A 22,106-nucleotide genomic window follows, 5' to 3' on the forward strand; every position below is an offset into this window, starting at 1 on the left:
ATCACTATGCATGTCATGCCCTATTTGTACATATATTAACTTGAACAGCAGTACAGAAAGAGGCTTAGTCCATGTTAGGCTGTTTCAGAATGGCCTTTTGATCTGCATCAGAAGTGCATAATGCAGTATATAATACCATGTAGTAACTCAGAAATCTTTCCTAGGTGGGCTGCTCTTTCTCTCTGTGGTGCCACTGCATCAGCTTCACCCCGGGAGAGGAAACATTATGAAAATGTGTCTCATGAAAACAACTCTGACTGCACAGGCAAGCAAGGACTACATCTCAGTACATACTGAGGGCATTCGGCTCCTGTATATGAGCTGCTGATGTCTGCCCCAGCCTGTTGTCTCACTGCTGGCTCAGCTGCACAGCAATGGAAATGGCCAGTGGGTGATTTGCATCTCTGGATGCTTGGTAATGTTACTACCCTTCTCCCTGAAGGGGTCTGGGTCTCTCCAAAAGAAGATGGAGACTTTGAGAACTATCTTTGATCAGACACTAATTCTTAAATGGCTGAAAAGGGAATTGATGTCTAAATAAAATGCCAGGTATGAATGGCACAACATCCTCGATGGAGTTCAGGGTGCAAGGAAGTCCTGGCTGACACAGTCTCTACTTTCTGGCTTTGCCTGTAAACTCAGGAAAGTAATTTCAATTCTTTCTGTCCATTTTCTCATACCAGTGTAAACCACACAACCCAAGGAGCCTTGTTCAGCAACAGTCAGAGAACCACACTACACTTGGAGCACTTCTAGAGCCAAGTGGAAAGTAGTGAGTGAGCCAAGGGGAGAAGACCCTGTGTCTGGAACATATGACACAGCAGCTTCACATAGGCTCTTCCTTCCTTAGCCCTATCTTCCCCTGAGCAGAAGCTTTTGGGAGGCTTGTCAGTAAGATCTAATTAAATTTGCATGTAGCAGTAACCATTGCCATCCTGAAACTGGTTCCATCCCATTAATTTCTATGGAGTTGATTCCAAAGGCAAATGAATGAACTTCCTGAGTTAGTTGTACAAGTTGCTCATTTCTGCAGATAGTAAACCACATGCATGTGCTGATACAAAAGCTCTGATAACATAGCTTCAGACTAACCAAGTTTGGTCTAGATCTATGATTTAATATTATCTAAAGCCCAATGTTGCTAGCAATGGAACAAATGTGACTGTCACAGTAACAATAGCAGCAAAACTGCAATTCCTAAATGGTTCTGGGCTGAGATCCAATCTCCATCTGTATTTGTAAAGCTGCTATATGCCTTCCTGGGTATGCAACAAACAAATGGCTAAACAAATATATACAGCATCCCGAGGAGATGGCTGCTGTAGCTACCACACAGCCTGCAAAGCTGCTGCAGGTTAGTATTCATTACTGGCAATGCATCAGCAATAGTGGCAAGCCTTTATGAGTTGCACTGATTAAAACATGACTCTCTGCACCAAGTACAAGCATTGCTAATGTCCTTACACAGGCTCTTTCTTCTATTCCTGTGTTTCTGATAAAGAGGTAACACACAGAGAGCAGGGAGGATTTGCTATTGGAATGGGCTGCCCAGGGAGGTGGTGGAGTAGCCATCCCTGGAGGTGTTCAAGGAAAGCCTGGCTGAGGCACTTAGTGCCATGGTCTAGTTGATTGGCCAGGGCTGGGTGCTAGGTTGGACTGGATGATCTTGGAGGTCTCTTCTAACCTGCTTGATTCTATGATTCCGTGACTTGGCAAAATGATTTTGATCTGATCTCATCTGTGGTTGAAGGAGATGGAAACAAAGGACTGGTAGGGGCAATCTGAAGCACTGTTGCACAGAATAAGGGAGAAAGGACAGAAGGGAGATTAAAAAGAGTAATGAACTAAACTGCATCATATTAGAACTCAAATTCTTTCTAATTAAAAGGTATTTTTGTTTCAGCATTTCTGCTAGATAAGAACATCTCTCTTTTCTCCAGGGTTTTTGCACTGCTCTGGAAGGTCACTGAGCAGTGCAATGACCAGCTCTCATCCCTGAGTCTTGCCCACGCTTCTCTAAGGAAATTTCTAATGGAAGCTGGAAACTCTGTGAACAGTGATCTGTCTCTCATCTCCTGTAGTATTTATGCTTTTACTATGAAAACATCTTTCCTCTGAAAGTGCTTTTTATCTTTGCCATCAGAAGAAGTGAGAAATGATGAAGGGAAAGGCTGCTTAGCCACCACCTTTAAGTGACTGGGGTTCTTTTTCTATTCTGTGTAAAAGATCAGCAAGAAGTTTTGCATTTTAAAGAGCTTTCTGATGCTATTTCAGCAGTTTCTTTCATTATTAAGCTGCATTCAGCTACTTTCCCTCCTTTTTTTTTCCTATTTTTCTAACTTCTCTCTTCAGATAAAAACTACCATAAAGAATCTGGACAGCAAAAGACAGGAAGGACAGGGAAGGAAGATGAGGAGGCAGGGCTCTGAGGAGATTTACTGCAGCTTTCCAGTGCCTCAAGGAGCGCATAGGAAAGATGGGGTGAGACTTTTTAGAAGGGGCAATGGCTTTAAACTGGAAGAAGGTAGATTTATAGCAGATGTAAGAAAAAATTTTTTCACTGTGGGGGTGATCACAGGATTTTAGGGGTTGGAAGGGACCCAAGGAGATCAAGTCCAACCCATCTGCCAGAGCAGGGCCACACAATCTAGCACAGATCACAGAGGAACACATCCAGACAGGCCTTGAAAGTCTCCAGAGAAGGAGACTCCCCAACCACTCTGGGGAGCCTGTTCCAGTGCTCTGTGACCCTTACAGTGAAGAAGTTACCCCTTGTGTTGAGGTGGAACCTCCTGTGCTTCAATTTACACCCACTGCTGCTTGTCCTGTGACAGGGAGCAAAGGAGCAGAGCCTGCCCCCCACTCATGATCAGTCCTCAGATGTTTATAACCATTTCTTAAATCCCTTCTAATGTCCTCTCTTCTGCAGACTAAAAATCCTCAGGTCCCTCCACCTCTCATCATCAGGCATCCCTGTTGCTTTCCACTGGACCCTCTCCAGCACATCTCTGTGCCTCTTAAACTGGGCAGCCCATAACTGAATACAGTATTCAAGATGGTGTTTCAACAGGGCAGAGTAGAGGGGGAGGAGAACCTCCCTTGATCTTCTGGACACACTCTTCCTAATACACCCCAGGATCCCATTGACCTTCTTGGCCACAAGGGCACCTTGCTGTCCCATGGGTAACTTGTTATCCACCAGGACCCCCAGGTTCCTCTCCACAGGGCTGCTCTCCAGCAGATCACCTCCCAGCCTCTACTGGTGCAGTTTATTATTCCTCCCCAGGTGCAGAACTTTGCACATGTTCTTACTGAACCTCATTTGGTTCCTCTGTGCCCAGCTCTCAGTCTGCCCAGGTCTCACTGGATGGCTGCACAGCCTTCAGCTGTATCAGCCAAGCCTCCCAGCTTGGTGTCATCAGCAAACTTGCTGAGCAGACACTCTGTCCCCTCATCAATGTCATTCATCAGTGTCAGTGATGATGCACTGGGACAGATTGCCCACAGTCACTGTGGATTCCCCATCCTTGGAGGTGTTGAAGGCCAGGTTGGATGGGCCTTTGGTCTAGTTGGAGGTGTCCTTGCCGATGGCAGAGGACTTGGAGACAGACGATTAAACTTTCAAGTCACTTCCAGCTCAAATCACTCTGTGATTCTATGATTCTTGTTTGTCTTTTTTGTTTTCTGAGATTATATTTTTGTGCCCCTTTGTAACAAAGGCCATTGACTTTCTAAAAGACTTGGACAGATTCTCTGCAACAAATCACATTTTATTGAGCTGACAGAAAAAACTACTGTGAGAAAACTACTGCCAGACATCAAGAGTTGCTCTTGAAATACTACCTACAGCACTGTGTGCCTGTGCTCTGGGGAGTGGATGCACCTTTCCAGCTGGTAATGAACAGATTAGCTGCTGTGAATATGAAGGAGATTCCTAATACTGTTACCAACCAAATGCAGAATCTCTGGGTCTCCCTTTACTTCTTTCATATTAAGGTCTTGATCCCACCATGACCTCTTTATTGCAGAATTGCAAGAAGGAAGCACAATCTGCTTGAGGTCACCAGCAAGGATGTGACCATGCACTGCCTTGGACTCTGCAGTCATAAAGGGGCTGTTGACAATTGTGTAAGATATAGTTTGTGCTGGGTTAAATTCTGCTACAGATTCCCAAGAAGTCTTCATTCAATTACTGGTGGAGGCGGATAGCTTACAAAAGACAAATGTCACATCAAATGTAAGTTAAGGATTTCAAAAGAGTGAATCCAAAACACTGTTTGTTCTGCCTGCTATCTGCTGTACACAGAGTGGAAAGAACAGCAACTAAAAATAAATGAGAGGTACTGACTCTGTGAGTCCAGTCTAGACTAAGCTTGTTTATTCTCTTAGCAGCTTTTCACATCTGGAGATATCAGCCCAGTTTCTGAAGGACAAAAAGAGAAAAATTTAATGCACTAATCCTGTCAAGTTCACAAACACTGAACATTTGTGAGGCATAAGTCCATTTTCTAGGTAGAAGTCTCTGTGGTTTGCCCTTAATTAAACACCCTGGGGTTTTAAAAGTCTCTGAACTTTAAAACAGAACAGAAATGAGGAGATAGGATAATGGTTGATGTCCTGCTTGGATGCATCGGGTTCAGAATCTTGTATTTTGATGTGGAGAGGTTGAGGGAGCTGGGCCTGTTTAGCCTGGAGAAGAGGAGGCTCAGGGGTGATCTTATTACTGTCTACAACTACCTGAAGGGGCACTGTAGCCAGGTGGGGGGTGGCCTCTTCTCCCAGGTAACCAGCAATAGAACAAGGGGACACAGTCTCAAGTTATGCCAGGGGAGGTATAGGCTGGATGTTAGGAAGAAGTTCTTCACAGAGAGAGTGATTGGCATTGGAATGGGCTGCCCAGGGAGGTGGTGGAGGCACCGTCCCTGGGGGTCTTCAAGCAAAGACTGGATGAGGCACTTAGTGCCATGGTCTAGTTGATTGGATAGGGTAGGGTGATAGGTTGGACTGGATGATCTTGGAGGTCTCTTCCAACCTGGTTGATTCTATGATTCTATGATTTATCCATTTCTGTTACAGCAATGTAAATGTTGCTAAAATATTCAAAGGTTATATAAATGTCGAAATATTTATGAAAGCAATTCTATGAGCAGAAAGATTTTGCCACCCCCCCCCAGTATTTCATAAAGGTATCTCAATTTCAGGGAAAGAATGTATAGTGTAATTAGTAAAGGACAGTGATGTTCAGCACTTTTCAGCTATACGACACTCGAGGTATTTCACCTCAGTCTCATCACTCTTACATAGCAGAAGGGCAATTGAAGCTTGCAGAGGTTAAGCTTTGTGAGCAAAGTCATTCATCCCATTATGGACTGGAGAGCAGCAGGATGACTTACCCACTGCATATACTGACATATAATACATAGAAATTCAGTGATAGCCTTTCCACAAGCTTTTTGGACAGTCCTTTAGAATGTAATATTCATGTCCTTGTTAAAGAATTTCTTCTCATTTTTTTAAAACAACATCCCCTGCAGAAAGGGAATTCTCCTCTACTAAATTCTAGAGGTTTTGAGAGAGACTCTATACAGCTCTCTTGCCTTGATTCCAATTAAACACCATGGGTTTATCCAAAGAGGATATTATATGTTACATGAACCTTAATTGACAGCAACTGCTTCATAAGAAGAATTTCATTGCCTGGTTGCATAATCCTGAATAATCAGTAGCCTACTACTGGAAAATAGAAGTTGTCTCAAGGTCCATATTGTTCTGGTTTTTGGGTGGTTTTTTTCATGTTAAACTATTTAACTTTGGTAAGAGTTAAAGCTTCAGACTCAAGCTCTTCCATGATCTCTGGAATGATATTTACATCTTACAAACACTGTTAGAATTGCCTTTAAAATGTAAACATCCACCATAGGAATTGCTAATTGCTGGTGTGACTTGCCTTGCCAGAGCCACCCCTTGTTCCCACTGCCTACAGCTGAAGCTATGCTCAGTGAGTTGGAAAGTGAAGCCAAATTCTCTGTTCAGCATAAAGGTAAAGGCAGCAATGCAGACTTAACACTGCTAAGATTGTCATCTCCATAAATGAAAGGTTTGATTTCTCACATTGTGTGCAAGAATAGCCCAGAGAGTTGTTTTTCCCTGCAACCCACCAAAAGCAAATGAATTTGTTTCCCAAAATAGCTGAGCGATAATTAGTCCCATTCTGGAAACTGTGATGAGGCAGCAGGGCATGTATTACACTTTAATAACTGAACTAAACCTCTTTCTGCTTCTCTTAGAACTGCCTGTCTGCAGTTGTCAGTAGGCATGTGCACTGGTGTTGCTCAGTGCTTGTAAACAGCTGCCACATTCCAAACACAGTTTCAAACCCTGAGATCAGTCCTCAGGCAAAGTTCCCAGCAACCTGCACTAGTAAGATGGGATTGAGCCCTGAGCACTAAAGAAGAGAAGAACTCTGTAAAATCAGGGCCATAATTTAGAAGCAATTTGGACCCTCTTTGCTGGGAAGGGTCTGCATTTTCAGTATTGGCAGTCAGATTAGCAAAATGACATTGAAAACCCCCAAAGCCAGAGAGCCTTTCTTAGGGAAAAGGCGGTACATTATCTAATCTTGTTACAAAGATTTTGCTGGCAGCTTCGCAGAGCAGAAGCAGTACATTTAACTAACTGAATATCATTCACTACGACAGAACTGAGAGAGTAAAAGGGGCACAAAATGCCAGCTGAGACTGGAGGGCATCTATTTGCTCCCAAACGACCAGCTCTTGAAGCTGAAACGTAACTGCACTGAGCCACAGGAGCTCTCTGCAGCGAGCATTATCACATAAAACAAAATCTGTCTTGTTTTGTGCACTCTCCAGTCAACTAATTCCTGAAAATGGGGCCAAACAGAAAGTTTGGCTCCTGCTCACTAGGGATAGCCAGGCTGCATATGCAGCATGGCCTCAAATATCTTGCTTGGTACCACAGGGAGAATGCAGGGACTTCTACTTCCATCCATGCACTTGGGACAGCAGTTGCACATTTGAGAACATCACCATCTGAGTAATTTTCTAACTTAATATTTATCTACAACACTCAAATCCACAATGTGCAAATTACAGCTACTGACAGAAAAGGAAAGGAGAAGGGAATCATCATTTCTTCTGACTCTATTACTCAAACAGATCTGGAGCTGTCACAAGAACTAAAGTTATTTCTTCCATTTACTTTCCTGGTCTTGATCTTACAGCTTTGAAGTTGATTTTGAAGCACTTTCTATGGAACTTGAGGCACTGTTATTGCCACTCAGCTTTGATTTCTTGTTTGGGTTCTCCCTCCTGACATCACTAACACAGGTAGTGAGCTAGGTGAAGGCATGAGATGACAGGGAAAGAAGTCTGAAAGGATAGGGGTGAGAAGTTTCTTCAGCTGCCCTTGAAAGTTTTGCCTATTATGTGATAGCAAAGTATTTACAACATCTATTGCTGAATTTAAATGCCTCAGACCATGTCCATTTTGAGCTTCAATTTCCACAGAGGCTGACTGCTTGGGAGTAGTGGTCTACATAAATGATCTAACATCTTCTGCTAAAGCTCCACATATTGCTGGCCTGCACATTGTATTTGCATCTGACAGAAATGTGTGGCAAAGCCTCATTTTTCTAAAGCTCCTCTGAAGCTTTTCCGCTCTGCTGATGTAGATTGATCCTAGTAAATCACAGAGCTATGAAAAATGTGGAGGAGGGCAAGGAGGTGGACTTTCTAGTTGTAATTCTGTTCAGAATATAACGTACCGTATTAGATTCACCAGAATAAAAGCCTACAAAGACACAGGGCTTCAGAGCAGCAAAACAATGGAACCTCCACGCTGTGACTTTCTTTCTTGGGTTTAAAGCTGTTCAGTTTCACACAAATCACAGGAACACATAGTATCAGAAGAGGAAAGAGGAGCCATGAGAGAAATAGGCTGCTGGACTCGCAAAGAGATACAGCTTCTTCTTTTGAGGGTTTTCATGGCTCTGCTAGGGTGTGGTGAGTACCAGCTGTGTTTGTGGTTCACCAGCTACCAAACATAGGCTTGAGGAATGTCATCTGTGGTGACCCTCGGGGGTATTTGCACAGTGCTGTGGATAGGACAGAGATGCCGTGCTTGTTCTGAGCCTGCTAGTGTGCCCTATAGCCCTGCACAAAGACCCTAGCCCAGGATTCAAAAGCGGCACTGCTGCGCTGGTTCTCGGCATGGTAGCACACGGATTGAGCTTTTAGATCCTGATTCTGGAGCTAACCAAGGGAAAACTTACAAGTCTGAGAGTGAATACACAGGCACCTTACGAGGAGGAGCCCAACTTTTCTACATCACTCCCAGAAAGTTATACAACTACTTTATTCTTAAAATGAGTGCACTGCTACAGTTTTGACTGTGTGGGCTGAAGTATCTGAAATCATTAATCTTCTATGAGTAGCTGCCTGCATATTACAGTGGAGGAGGACTGGCAGTAGGTGCTGTTGTTTAGATTGACCTCTCTGTGCTTTCACTGAATCTTGCAGTTCTGCCATAAAACCACAGAGGAGCATTACATTAAAGTGACTGCACAGAACATGGCCTGTCTATTATTAGACTACACTTGAGTCCTGGAAAGCCCATCTAATGTGACTTTTCATTTCTCCCTTTGCTTTATGGGGTTGAGATAGGAGTGAGACTCATTTTAATCAAGAGTTTATCCACCTACTTGTTATTCAGCATGCTCAGCTCTATAACAGTTGCACCTCACTAATAAACTCCAAATAGCGTTTTATTTGATCTAAGTAAAAAATGAGCAATAAATCAGTTGCATTATATTCACTGTAGGAGCTTTTCATTGGAAGTTAGTGTTCTTCCTTGATCAAAATAGCCAGTAGGAACAACCAGTTCTTTCTAGCCAGCCCCTTCTTTTTATTTTTTCCTGTATCTTGTACTAAAAACGTAATGTGAAGCCCTAAATCCTCTAAGTCTCGAAGGCTTTGCAATAAAGCCCTGAATGAAGAATGAATGTGCATGCTGAGGTGCAGAAATGGAATGTAAGTCTGGAGGCTCACCCTGCCCTGTGCAGCAGGAGCTGAAAGGTGTGTGTGTGGGAATGTAAGGTGCCTGTGATGTGCCAGTGTTTCTAACGGGCAGAAAATCTTCTGAAACTCTGCTTCCCTTTGAAATCACCATCTGCATAGCACTTCATCACAACCCTCCACATCATTATCTGCCTCCAGATGCTGTTGGTGAGAAAGCACAGGGAAGGAATGTCAGATGCCATGGGAAGCTTTGTTTTGAGCAGATTTGGCTGCCCTCTGACAGATAATTATGAGATTTTACATTTTTATGTTTTGGCAGTATCTGTTACAATGTTTCACTGAACCAAGTGCAATTATCTCCAAGCTATGTTTAGGACCAGAAGTACTCATCTACAAGATCAGCTCTGCAGTGCTCATGGTGCAATACTTTAATTTCAATAGCAAAAGAACCAGGTCTTGAATTAGCCTTCTGGAGAGCAACACAGCTGATATTTAGGCCTTCTTTAACAACCTCAAGCATTTCCAGTCACACCCTGATTGCCATACATCTTCATGCAGCTTTTGACAAACCAATGTACTCAGGCACTAGCACTTTCTTTAACATAACACTTCACACCCTTCCATCACATCAATGCTTCTGTCACCACCTATCCCCATGTAATTATTCCCTGGGAGCTTTTTTTGCTCTCTTGTGGCTGCACATCTGGAAAGTTCAAAGGAATCCAGGGATCAGCTGAGCCCTTACAGATTGGAGTCAGAGTAAGTATCTTTCTATTTGGTGCCTAAACAATGAAAGGGCACCCATAGGTCTCAGTTTCTTTTTTTCTTTTTCTGGAATAGCCATGGTACTTTGGTGAGAAACTAAGAAGCCTGAGGGACTGTCCTCATAGCATTAAAACTTCAGAGTGAGCCTTCCTGATAGCTTTAATGAGTGCAGGACTGAATCTTAAAGAGTTCTTCAATAGCTGCCTGTAGTTTAGCCACTCAGCTTGGCACTGCACTCAGCCCACTGGTAGAAAAGTGACTAACTCAACTTTTAGTAAAAATACCTATGGATGCTGCTAACTACTGATTCCTCTGTTTGCCAAAGTGGAAAGAGTGCTTCTGCATTTAGTTCTAAAAAACATCTCAGGTTTTGCAAGTACTGGAAAGCAAGGAAGAAGACTAAAATGTCTTTGTAACTAAATAATCAACCAAAGAGGTTGACATGTAGCTATTTGTATAAGATTGGATATATTAAGACCATAGCAAAGTATCATCTACATAACAAACTGTGGCTAACTTTTCATTAGTAAATAGACTATTGTGGTATAGTTCCAGACATGCAATTTTAACAGAAATCACTACAATTAATACACAACTCTTTAGTTATCTCTTATGGATATACCCATCTGTTACTGGCAAAGAGGGACCTTCCTGCATCATGTGCTACCCAGCATCCAGACTGACCTTTAATGTGAACAGACTCACAAATGGACAGCAGACAACTCAACAGGAGTTTGTGTCTATAGAGTAAGGATTAATTTCATTTCATAAACTGCTCCTGCCACAAATGGCAAAAGCTCTGAGACATTTATGAATCTGAAATGACTATTTCATATGAGTATGTTCCCTTATGTCAGCAGTGTTCACCATAAAGTTACTCATGTGTGTAAATGATTACTGGATTGAGCCTTTAAACAAGATGTGTAACCTTGACAGGTGTCATAAGTCCCATCACCACTGCTCTGAGCGTGTTGATATCGACAGCAGTTCCAGCCTTTTCTAGCTAGTAAGCTAGAGTTCAGCCACAAAGCTCTCTAGTCAGATTTTCAGCCCCCAACAGTTTACTGTTGTTTTGGTCTGGGATTTTGTTTCAAGCCACTTTGACAAGAAAGGGACAGCTGTGACACTGTCATGGATTTTAGCTCCTAACGGAAATTCCTGACATGCTTGCAGTGGCCTTTACCTGAGGTTAATATCAACCCCTACTCATCAGCCCCAATCAAACCAAGAGCTCATTGTTCATTGACAACTACTGAGGGACATCTTAAAGGTAGGATCCACATTTCTGTTTCTACTGACAACCAGAGCAGATCCACATATGGACTAGTGCTGCCTGCACCCATGTTTTGATGTGAATCCATCTCAAAGCCATTAATGCCTTTTACAGAGTAAAAGAAACAAGTAAACAAGGTCTTTAGAGGGTGGTTCAAGGCTAACACACTGAGACTAGTATCCAGCTTTTCATTTACCAATTATAAATAGCAGCAATAGAACAGGAACACAATGGCACCTATACAGCATTGCCTCATGTATTATCATAGTATCATCAGGGTTGGAAGAGACCTCACAGATCATCAAGTCCAACCCTTTACCACAGAGCTCAAGGCTAGACCATGGCACCAAGTGCCACGTCCAACCTTGCTTGAAGTGCCCCAGGGACGGCGACTCCACCACCTCCCCGGGCAGCCCATTCCAGTGTCCAATGACTCTCTCAGTGAAGAACTTTCTCCTCAGCTCAAGCCTAAATCTCCCCTGGCGCAGCCTAAGGCTGTGTCCTCTTGTTCTGGTGCTGGCCACCTGAGAGAAGAGAGCAACCTCCTCCTGGCCACAACAACAGCATTTTATGCTGTAGCAACAGCATAAAAGCTAGTCCAAGAATCATGAAAACAACCCAAAAATGCACTGAAGATTTTTGAACTCAGGTTATTTTCATTAAAAAAAAAACTCACCAAAAAACCAACCAACCAACCACAAAAAGAAAACCATCCTTGAGTTCATAAGCACTATCAAGTATTTTCAAACTACGAACATCACAAGATCCTGTCAGTCTCTTGCTCTTCTTCACAGCATGAAACCACATCTGTTCTAGCAGCCAGTGACCCAGGAACCCAGAGCAGTGTTTGCTCTTGTGCAAACGACACAAAAGCACCAGCAAAAGCAGACCTGTTCCGCTTGAACTTCCACAGGACGCGAAGCAGCCTAGGCATGCAGCTGCAATTACTATTAATGGATCCAGATATATGAGTCCTATTGGTAAATTCCAGCTCAGCAAAGTAAAATTTGACTGTTGCTACACTTTTAGTGCCATAATAAATTTTGTGTCCACTTTTTAAAAGGTTGGACCACTGTGTGAAGGTCTAGAGCATTCAAAGACTTTGAAAGTTCATTAAATCAACTGTAAATTTGGAGGTAAAGAGCTGAAACTGAGAGACAATAAAAAAGTAAAAAGAGTAGTAGTCAGCAGATTAAGACAGGACACAAACTGTGCACTGAGCTGTCTCAGACCATGCTTATCACTGGGGAAACTACTACCTGTAATTTGTAGCTCTATCTTAGGTTTAGATTTCCATTGGGCTTTGTTACTGAGCACAATGCAATTGCAGCCAAACTGAAGCCACTGTAAAAACTGATACAAATAATCTTTTATCTGATGGCCATTCAAATTGCTGGGCAGAAACTACCTTTAGGCTCTCCATATGAACTATACAAAGAAGACATTTATTTGGCAACTAAATATTACAATCCAAGTCCTAATAGATATTGCTGACCTTCAACTTCAACCTGAACCCAAAGTCATCACAAATTCCATACAATTGAAATCAAACAAAAATATCTGTGTGATCCTCTAGATGGTAACACATTTAAGTATTAAATAGCTCTCATCAGTAACTCTTTTGTTTTCTTAGTCTGTGGTCTAAATTAATCTACAGGCACTCATCCCTGTAAATACATTTTGGTTCTGCTATGATGGAACAGGAACTGTAAACACATGCACATGTACCTTGTTGAAGGTGCCATGACCATAGAATCAGTCGGGTGGAAGGGACCACAAGCATCATCTAGTTCCCACCTCCCTGCCATGGGCAGAGACACCTCACATTAGATCAGGCTGTTTAGAGCCTCATCCAGCCTGGCCTTAAATACTTCCAAGGATGAGGCTTCAAACACCTCCCTGGGCAACCCGTTCCAGGGTCTTGCTACCCTCATGGTGAAGAACTTCTTCCTAACATCCAGTCTGAGTCTACCCACTTCTACCTTTAATAGAATCAACCAGGTTGGAAGAGACCTTCAAGATCATTCCCCTTAGTCCTATCACTACCTGATATCCTAAACTGCCCCTCCTCAGCTTTCTAGTAGGCCCTGTTAAGATATTAAAAGGCCACAATATGGTCACCTCAGAGCCTCCTCTTCTCCAGACTGAACAGCCCCAAATCCCTCATTCTCTCCACACAGGAGAGGTGCTCCAGCCCTCTGATCATCTTTTCTCAACAGATGCAATTTATAACTGGACTTTTTGATTGTTCTTTTTTTCTTCTCAACAGAAAGGTTACTCCCAACAAAGTCTCCAAAAGAGCATTTTACAGAGGAATAAGACATATCCAAAGATTTTACCATAAAAGCTTGATGGGAGATTTCAAAATGAATTAGGATGAAAGACCTTCGAGGTCCATTTGAAGCTTTCTGAGTGCTTTATAAATCAGAACCAATACGAACAAGTCAATTTGACTTGAACCTCAAACCTCATTTCCCCATGTAAAGAAATTTCCTGGAAGCAGGAATATTCTAGATGAAATAAAGATCCCTTTTTTCCTTTGTGATGAGATGATAAACCCTTTTTGTCAAAGCATTTCATTGAACTCTATTTTTTAACTGGCTGGCTGCTTTACAGCGGTTCGCACTCGTGTCACAGATGCATCCCTCCAGAGATTCTGCCTGTATTTCTAAGTACACAGCAGATAGCTTCTCTCTTCATCTGAGCAATTTCAAAACAGTTCTGAAGAGAAAGAAATTACACCTGAAAAATTTCTCCAGCCAATCCAATAAATGCCGAGTGTTAGCCTCCGGTTATTTGTTTCACTGCAACTCCAGAGTGGCCAGAGAGGGAGGCTTCTAGAAGCCACTTTAAAATGTTCTGCTAGTGCAAACAGGTTCCATTTTAAGAAACCCTTTTAGTGGAGATAAATTATTTCTATAGAAAATAAAAGAAGAGCACAGCAGGGTCCCAAGTGCCAATAAAAGGACATAGTGCTTCAAGAAAAACGTTCTCTGCAAACAAATTGTTGGAGACTTGCAACAGTCCAGGCTGTGCTGCAATTACTGCAAAAACACTCTCTCTTTTTGTTTTTTCTTGGTAAGATTTGGGAATTTCATTTTTTTTCTTGATCAATGTGCTCTGAAGCTATAAAAAAGAAGCAGAAATCATTATTGCAAAAGGATTTTTATTTGGGAAATCATTGTGCTGTCATTTCCTCTGGCGAGGTGAAACAAATGCTTCTCAGAAATACTTTTTCTTTTCCCCTGATCTGAGTCTTCCATGGAATGGGAGAATGTGACACTGGATATACACTGCTGGAAAGAAGAAATTCCCATGAGGCTGGAAGTACTTGGTGATATTTTGGAAACTGTTTAAGCATGATGGCTAATCTGGATAGAATAGAATAGAATCAAGCAGGTTGGAAGAGACCTCCAAGATCATCCAGTCCAACTTAGCACCCAGCCCCAATCAATCAACCAGACCATGGCACTAAGTGCCTAAGCCAGGCTTTGCTTGAACATCTTCAGGGACAGTGACTCCACCACTTCCCTGGGCAGCCCATTCCAATGCCAATCACTCTCTCTGACAACAACTTCCTAACAACATCCAGCCTAGACCTCCCCCAGCACAACTTGAGACTGTGCCCCCTTGTTCTGTTGCTGGATGCCTGAGAGAGGAGACCAACCCCCACCTGGCTACAGCCTCCCTTCAGGTAGTTGTAGACAGCAATGAGGTCACCCCTGAGCCTCTTCTCCAGGCTAAACACCCCCAGCTCCCTCAGCCTCTCCTCACAGGGCTGTGCTCCAGGCTCCTCACCAGCTTCGTCACACTTCTGTGGACATCTTCCAGTACCTCAAAATCTCTCTTGAATTGAGGAGCCCAGAACTGGACACAGGACTCAAGGTGTGGCCTGACCAGTGCTGAGTACAGGGGAAGAATAACCTCCCTTGTCCCACTGGCCACACTGCTCCTGATCCAGGCCAGGATGTCACTGGCTCTCTTGGCCACCTGGGCACACTGCTGGCTCTTCTTCAGCTACTATCTGCTTTGCTGAAGTCCAGGTAGACTACCTCCACAGCACGCCCCACACTCACCAGGCAGTAACCTGATCATATAATCAGAGTAGTCTTTGTCTGAATTTAGCCTATACATTTGTGAATGCTGTTTTGTGTTTATTACATAGGAATGTGACTCTCCAATAAGGTTACAATCAGGATCAACTAAATTCCAGCTTTTACTTTGATTTGCAATTAGGTGGCTGCCTTAGGAATAAATGTTAACAGGAACTCATGGAGATTAAAAACTGTAAAGCATTTGATATATGGAGTGCTTTGAGCTCCAGCAAACAAGAGATTTTTTTGGCTCTGAGGGATCCACTGAAAGCAGAAAGCTTTCTGTAAAAGTCTTCTATAATGGCTTCACCAGTTCAAAGTGTAACTATTTTTCCCACCTACTTGGTTACTGGTATAACAAATGCTTCCACATAAATTCAGTAGTGCAGCAGACTGCTGCATCCTGCAAGTTCACAGGAGTTTTACTGCTTTCCATGAACCTACAAACTGTACTGACTAATACCTAATGGTGCAGCCTTACTATTTGTGTACCTAAAGAGCATCATCATGAAGCCAACGGTGCTATATGCTGTACAATCTGCAATATAGTAAAATTCCTTCCTCAAAAGAGCTTATGAGAAAGGGTAAAATCACCCTTTCTCAAAGACCATGCAAGCCTTGTGTGGCAAGTGTAACAGGATCCACACAGAGTGTTGTTTCTGTAGGGACTCCCTGCACAACTGAGCATTTTCTTCAGGGCTCTGACTACGCTGCACAGCAGAATTAGCTGTGTTGCCTTCAGACACTACTAGACCACTGGTGTTTGGTACTGTGTGACATTCAGCTGCCAGTGCTAAACTGATGGGCTGGTTATGCGACTGCTTTCCAGCCTCTTCTGTACAGAAGCAAATTGTTCATTCAAAACAGCTCTCAGCAGAACGTTAAGTCGACCAGGATGACTTTGTGTTGCAGTTGCTGGGGAATGCTCCACCAATCCATTCCACTGATGCAGCTGTGGAGGTGATAATCACAGCTGGAAAGGTGATAAGGAACATCTGGAGAGGCAGAACTAAGAGCAGAGCTGTTTTTGCAGGGAATTAACTCTGTGCACAGTGGACCTGAGGTGACATTATCAAGGCATTTTAAAATTAGGACATGAATGAAAATGAAACACTGAAAATGTACTGAAACTCAGTGTGGTGGCTGTACTGTTGTACCTAACTTTCTCTTTTCTTAAACATCTTTCTCCTTATTCCTTTGGAAACAGTTGCAGCATTAATTTGCAGGAGCAGATTCAGTGGTGGTCCTGGGGGTATTATTCTTTTGTGTACAAAGGGACATGACATTTCAGAAGCCAATACATGGCATGAACTTACTTTAATGACGTCTTCATCAGAGGATTTGCACTCCACTGACTCAGAGATGTCTGTCACAGCGCTGTTCTCCTCGATGGAGACCACTTTGATGGGCACTGCCACTGTTTTTCCCGTGAGAATTGCGGTGTTGAGAATTTCTGTGTCCTGTACACAAAACAAAGCACAGTCGTGTCCAGAGACAGCTAAAGAGATTCCTAAAAGGAATCAGCTCTTCAATTGGATGTATACACAAGAAAAATGTTACTTTGAGAGCAGTAGAACACTGGAACGGGCTACTCAAGAGATGCTGTGGAGTCTCCATCTCTAGATTCATTCCAAACCCATCTGGACACCATCCTGTGTGACCTGCTCTGGCATTAAGGTTTGACTGGATGGTCTCCAGAGGTCCCTTCCAACCCCTATAATTCTTTGATTCTGTGGCTAAGGATTTAATCCCAGCTTCAGACAGGTGTAACTTGGTAAAACATAGTAAAACTCCAGCTCTGTTTTGTCTGCTAAATCATAGAATCATAGAATCATAGAATCAAGCAGGTTGGAAGAGACCTCCAAGATCATCCAGTCCAACCTAGCACCCAGCCCTATCCAGTCAACTAGACCATGGCACTAAGTGCCTCATCCAGTCTTTTCTTGAAGACCCCCAGGGACGGTGCCTCTACCACCTCCCTGGGCAGCCCATTCCAATGGGAAATCACTCTCTCCATGAAGAACTCCCTCCCAACATCCAGCCCACACCTACCCTGGCACAACCTGAGACTGTGTCCCCTTGTTCTATTGCTGGTTACCTGGGAGAAGAGGCCACCCCCCACCTGGCTACAATGCCCTTTCATGTAGTTGTAGACAGCAATACTACAGCCAGCTGCAGTGCACACTGATAAATAGCAAACAACATGATGTGCTGGTTTGAGGCTCATTGGAATATTTTTATGAACAAAACTCAGATTATAGGCTGTGAAAAGAAAACAATGGTGATGGTTACTTCACTCGTAGTTCACTGAGACCTATCAAAACATGGACACATAGATAAGACAGTGTCTATCTGTCAGTCAGTGTCTGTTTTTTCTCTCTCGGCTTCTGCTGTTCTGCTTGGATCTGTGTAATCCAACCAATCATTCTGCTTCTCACCCCCCTTGCCAATCCTCCCAGCTCACCTTGCACATAAGGCAGACTCTGGGATAAGGTAGAAGGATGGAAAGAAGATGGAAAGGTGGTTGGGAGCCCCTCCTGGGGACTTTGATTTCTGGGAGGGGTACTGTGTTTCTGCATTACCTTTAACTTGCATATAACTGTAAATGTTTGTAATGTATTGTCAATATCTGCTTGTGTATTGTGCTAAGCTGTGAATGTAAAGCTTCATTCCTTAACTTCCAGCCCTGGGTGAATTCATTGTGTCTGGGGTGGATAACTCCCAAACCATCACACATGACTGCAGTTAACTGCAGTCCAGACAGGCACACACCACAGCTAGTTTCTTTTATTAACGTATGTGGGGCTTTTCCCAATGCTTAGCTTTCAAAACATGAGTTCAGAGTTTTTATTAAACTGGATTTGATAGGAAATATTTGAGACAGGACACAAGAGACTCCAAAGGAAGAAATATTGCTTTTTGAATCTAGGTCCAAAGACGGGGCCTCTCTGTGAACTCCGTCTCTGGAACTGTTTCAAGATTATTCAATTTCCTTTGATATAGCCAACGAAGCAATGTAAGGAATCCAGAAGCAGTTAGTGATGCTATTAACTGCAGGGAAAATAACAAGGAAATTTGAAGCTTGAACTTGGGTCATGGCCTATTTAAAAAAACAAACAACCTTTCAATGAACCGTCAACTCTTCTAACTCCTCAACTGTCTCATCATCATCATCATCATCGCATTCCCAAGATTCCCATGCAAGAAGAACTTTGAAGTTTTCTCCAGGTTTTCAACTTCCAGTTCTATAAAGTCAATGAAATATTCAGCAGAGTCCTCAGTACTAAAGTCATAAGGACCACAAACACTGATGTCAACAGCAGCAAAATGGGGCACTGTTGATAACTGTTTTCAATTCAAGTTTAGCAAGTCTGAAATCTAGGGCAGATCTTCTTCTCATCTTGTAATCTTTTATTTCTCAGGTTCTCCTACAGCTCCTATAAGCAATCCCATCAAACTTTTTATATATATATATAAATATGTAAATAATTCCTACAATATGTATGAAAACAAAGCTACCTGACAAATTAAATCAGAGATAACATTATTGGAAAGTCTAAGACCATTCTGAGGAACTCCTGGCTTTCTAAGGTAGAGACCATCCCCAGCTGTCTCCCACATAAACTCTGCCAAGTGCTGGGCATTTTGGAGCAACTGAGTGCTGCAGTGAAATGCATGTCCTTTGGAGATTAACTTCTTGAAATTGTGGCTCCAAAAGTATTTATTTTCCATACACTGCCATTTTCCTGAGTCCACAAACAGATGAAAAGGAGCAGATCTCAACATCTGGGAAAAAATCCCTCTGTAACAAACCCAATTGCTCTTCTTCCTGCAGACTTCCAAAGCAACAAGCATTGAATAACCCACAAAGATTCACCAAAAAAATTAGGTTCTCAGTTTTTAACGTCACTTTTTGTGTGTGTGTATTTGGCTACTGCAAATGCTGCATGTCTTTTGAAATTAATCTCTTTCCTTGCTCCCTTAAAGTCTTATTTTGTGTGACTCTGAGTGTTAAACACTGAGAACTAAGGACTCCAGGGCAAAGGAGCAGCAAGAGAGTTTGTGGAGCTGACAGGACATCTTTTCAGGCTATCTCAGCTCTGCTTTGAAATAATTCTACTCAGATCCAGTTTTTCCCTCGCAACTGATATGTATTACTGATAGAGGAATCTAATTTAAAGGGACAGGTTGTGAGAAATTCCATAAATAGAAACAAGTTTCAGACATAAAACATACTCTGTGGCTTAGGGGTTTACCTGTATTTGCATTTAATAGCAATCTATGAAGTTCAAGACAACCCAGAAAATCACATATACACAAAACAAAGAAGAAATAAGTCCTGCACCACTGCCAAGAAGATAAAAACAAAGACCTGATGATGCAATGAGATGAAATTTCCGTGACACAAGCAGCAGAGTTAATTCATCATCAGGCTTAACCTAGAGCAAGTCACCTAGGAGTCACTGGAACTCCCTCCAACTGAGCTTTGCTCATGCCTACAGCACTAAGCAAGCATTACCCAGGGTGACGGCAAGGCTGCCAGGAGCATCTTGCTAAATCATGTTTGCTGCACTACCAGCCATGGCTGCAGCTAACGCTCTCAGCATGCACCACAGCACCATGAGAATCCTAAGGACAGGAGTAAAATCCAGTATGGGAGACAGGGTCTAAAAAAATATACAGGATGCAATGAAGCTAAAGGCAAGCTGCTTCTTTTCTGTAGGAACAACTACTGCAAATACAGGACAGAAAAGCTACCACCATAAAAGCTGCTCTCAGGAAAAGCATTTTGAGACTCTTGAAGATCACAAACTGAACACGAGTCAGGAACTGCACACTACTGGGGTTAAAATCAAAACCAAACCAAGGAAAGAACCTTTCCACAGGAGGCTGCATAAAGAGGTGTGTCACCTCATAGTCAGCAGCAGCAAGGACTCAGCTAAAAGACTCTATCTGAATTTGAGAATTATCCTGCCTAGAAAAGCATTCTCAAGTGAAAAGAAATAAAAAAGAACAAGGAGAATAAAGATTAGACAATAAGATTCATGAGGTATGATTGAGAGAATTGAGATTGCTTAGTCTAAAAAGTAGTATGGGTAAAGAGGATTACTGCCTCCATATACACACCATTCTTCAAAAACTGAGGAAGAATAAACTGTTCTCCATGCTCGTGGGCAGGGCTTGAAGTAATGGGCTTAAACTGCAACAAGGAGGATTTGTCTGACATTAAGGCAAACTTTGCTCTAAAAATGGTGATGGCAAATTGATGGGATAGGTTGTCAGGGGCAGGAGAAACTTCATCTCTGAAGAACAGGTTATGACATCATTCAGAAATAACGCAGGTTCTCTGAGTGAAGTGGAAGAGGAAAGGGAGCAGATGACCTCTTGTGGTTCCCTCCACTCCTGTACCTTAGCAGTCTCCATTTTTTTGCAGACTGAGTGCTAACACAATAACTCATCTCTCTTTTATTCAAAATAACCCTGTTCTGCTTCACCTATCCCAAATAATGTGATCCTTCTTCACTGGACAAAAGAAAATGATCTGTACCTTGAAAATGGAAAAGCCTGACAGGCAAATGAGGCAGGTACTCCTGCCTTCTGCACTGTACAGAGCAGAGCTGATGTACCAGTTGTTAAGTAATAATCTGTCATTTCTGTTTCTCTCTCTCCAAAAGGTCATTATTGGCATATCTGAATTCTAAGTGGCTTTGATATAAAGCCATTATTACATGGGTTAAAAAACCTTTTCAAATTTCCCAAGACCTTTCTGGAGAGAAGAGAGAAAATTTAGCTACTGGTACATTATCAGCAATTAGAAACCTCAATCTTCTGCCCTTTGCTAATGGTTTCATTAAAGGAAGCAGTGAATGAATTTATCTTGATTAATTACTTTAGAGACGCATCTGCCCCCCAACATTGTAAAAGGCATCATTTGTCGTGGTAAAGGGCTACTGAAATTTTACAGCCCTTCTCTGCAGGCCAGCGTGAACGGCAGGAATTTCAAACCCAGGAGATGGAAACACGCCGTAGATGTTACCTAATGGCTTCACAGCACCATCACATTCATTAAAGATCCTGGGCACTGGCAGGCAATTTGCAACTACATAGCTACAGCTTTGAGCTGAAATGGAAACCTTCGCATGCCATCTCCTCTGAAAGCAGTCATAACTCATCAGTATTACACAGTTTAAGAAATACTGAAGTATGAGCAATTAATATATTACACACTGTGTTAAAAGCAATCTTCCTATCTGCCACTTCCCTTAACCTGTAAGTGTCCTGTGCTATTCAGCTGTGATGGTGAAAAAGAAATAAATAAAGACCAAAGAATGAATTCTTGATTCTATGGTGGTTTGTTTAGAACTCAAAGCCAAAAAATGTGTGTCCCATATCTCTGTATATGGTACAGCCTTATGGTACAACTTCTGCTTTTTCTCTCCTTCCTTTATATGGCTGCAATAAAGCCAAAGGTTGTAATGGAACAGAGAATTGACCCATTGTGCTCCAACACAAGCTGTTAGGCAGAAAACTCTAAAGAGTGTATGAAAGGCTCAAGATTCCTCAAAAGCTGAGCTGAAAGTCATAAAAGCAGCTTAAGTACAACTCAGTCTGTCTGTCCTGCAATACTGAGCACTCTCAACATGCACTACGCACAAGGGGGTTCTGATTAAGAGCCTTTTTCCCCTTACATTCTGCCATCTCCTGTACACTCTTCATTATCCACTGACAGGCAGAAATAACAGTTGAACCTTTGAGGATATATCAAGCAACATTAAGCAAACAATTGTTTTCACAGCAGAGCAGGAAATGCTGGGATAGGTGGGGATTTTTATGCTTTAAAGGCAATATGCTACTCTAAATTGGGAGTATATAAATAAGATTACAAAGAAACCTTTGGAGAGGCTAAGAACTCATTTAAAACGTAGACACTTCCAAAAT

At 42.5% G+C, this 22,106-nt stretch overlaps 1 protein-coding gene across 3 annotated transcripts in view; it reads right to left on the minus strand.

Annotated features, from left to right (window-relative positions):
• The window catches only part of TMEM132C (transmembrane protein 132C), a 245,586-nt gene that overhangs the window by 15,553 nt on the left and 207,927 nt on the right, over positions 1 to 22,106 (minus strand). For all 3 annotated transcript variants that reach the window (XM_064169089.1, XM_064169090.1, XM_064169091.1), the window contains exon 5: positions 16,484 to 16,627. In XM_064169089.1, the coding sequence (XP_064025159.1) occupies positions 16,484 to 16,627 (144 nt within the window). The remainder of the gene's footprint in view (positions 1 to 16,483; positions 16,628 to 22,106) is intronic.

This window comes from Pogoniulus pusillus, chromosome 30 (assembly GCF_015220805.1).
Source record: "Pogoniulus pusillus isolate bPogPus1 chromosome 30, bPogPus1.pri, whole genome shotgun sequence".
NCBI lineage: Eukaryota > Metazoa > Chordata > Aves > Piciformes > Lybiidae > Pogoniulus > Pogoniulus pusillus.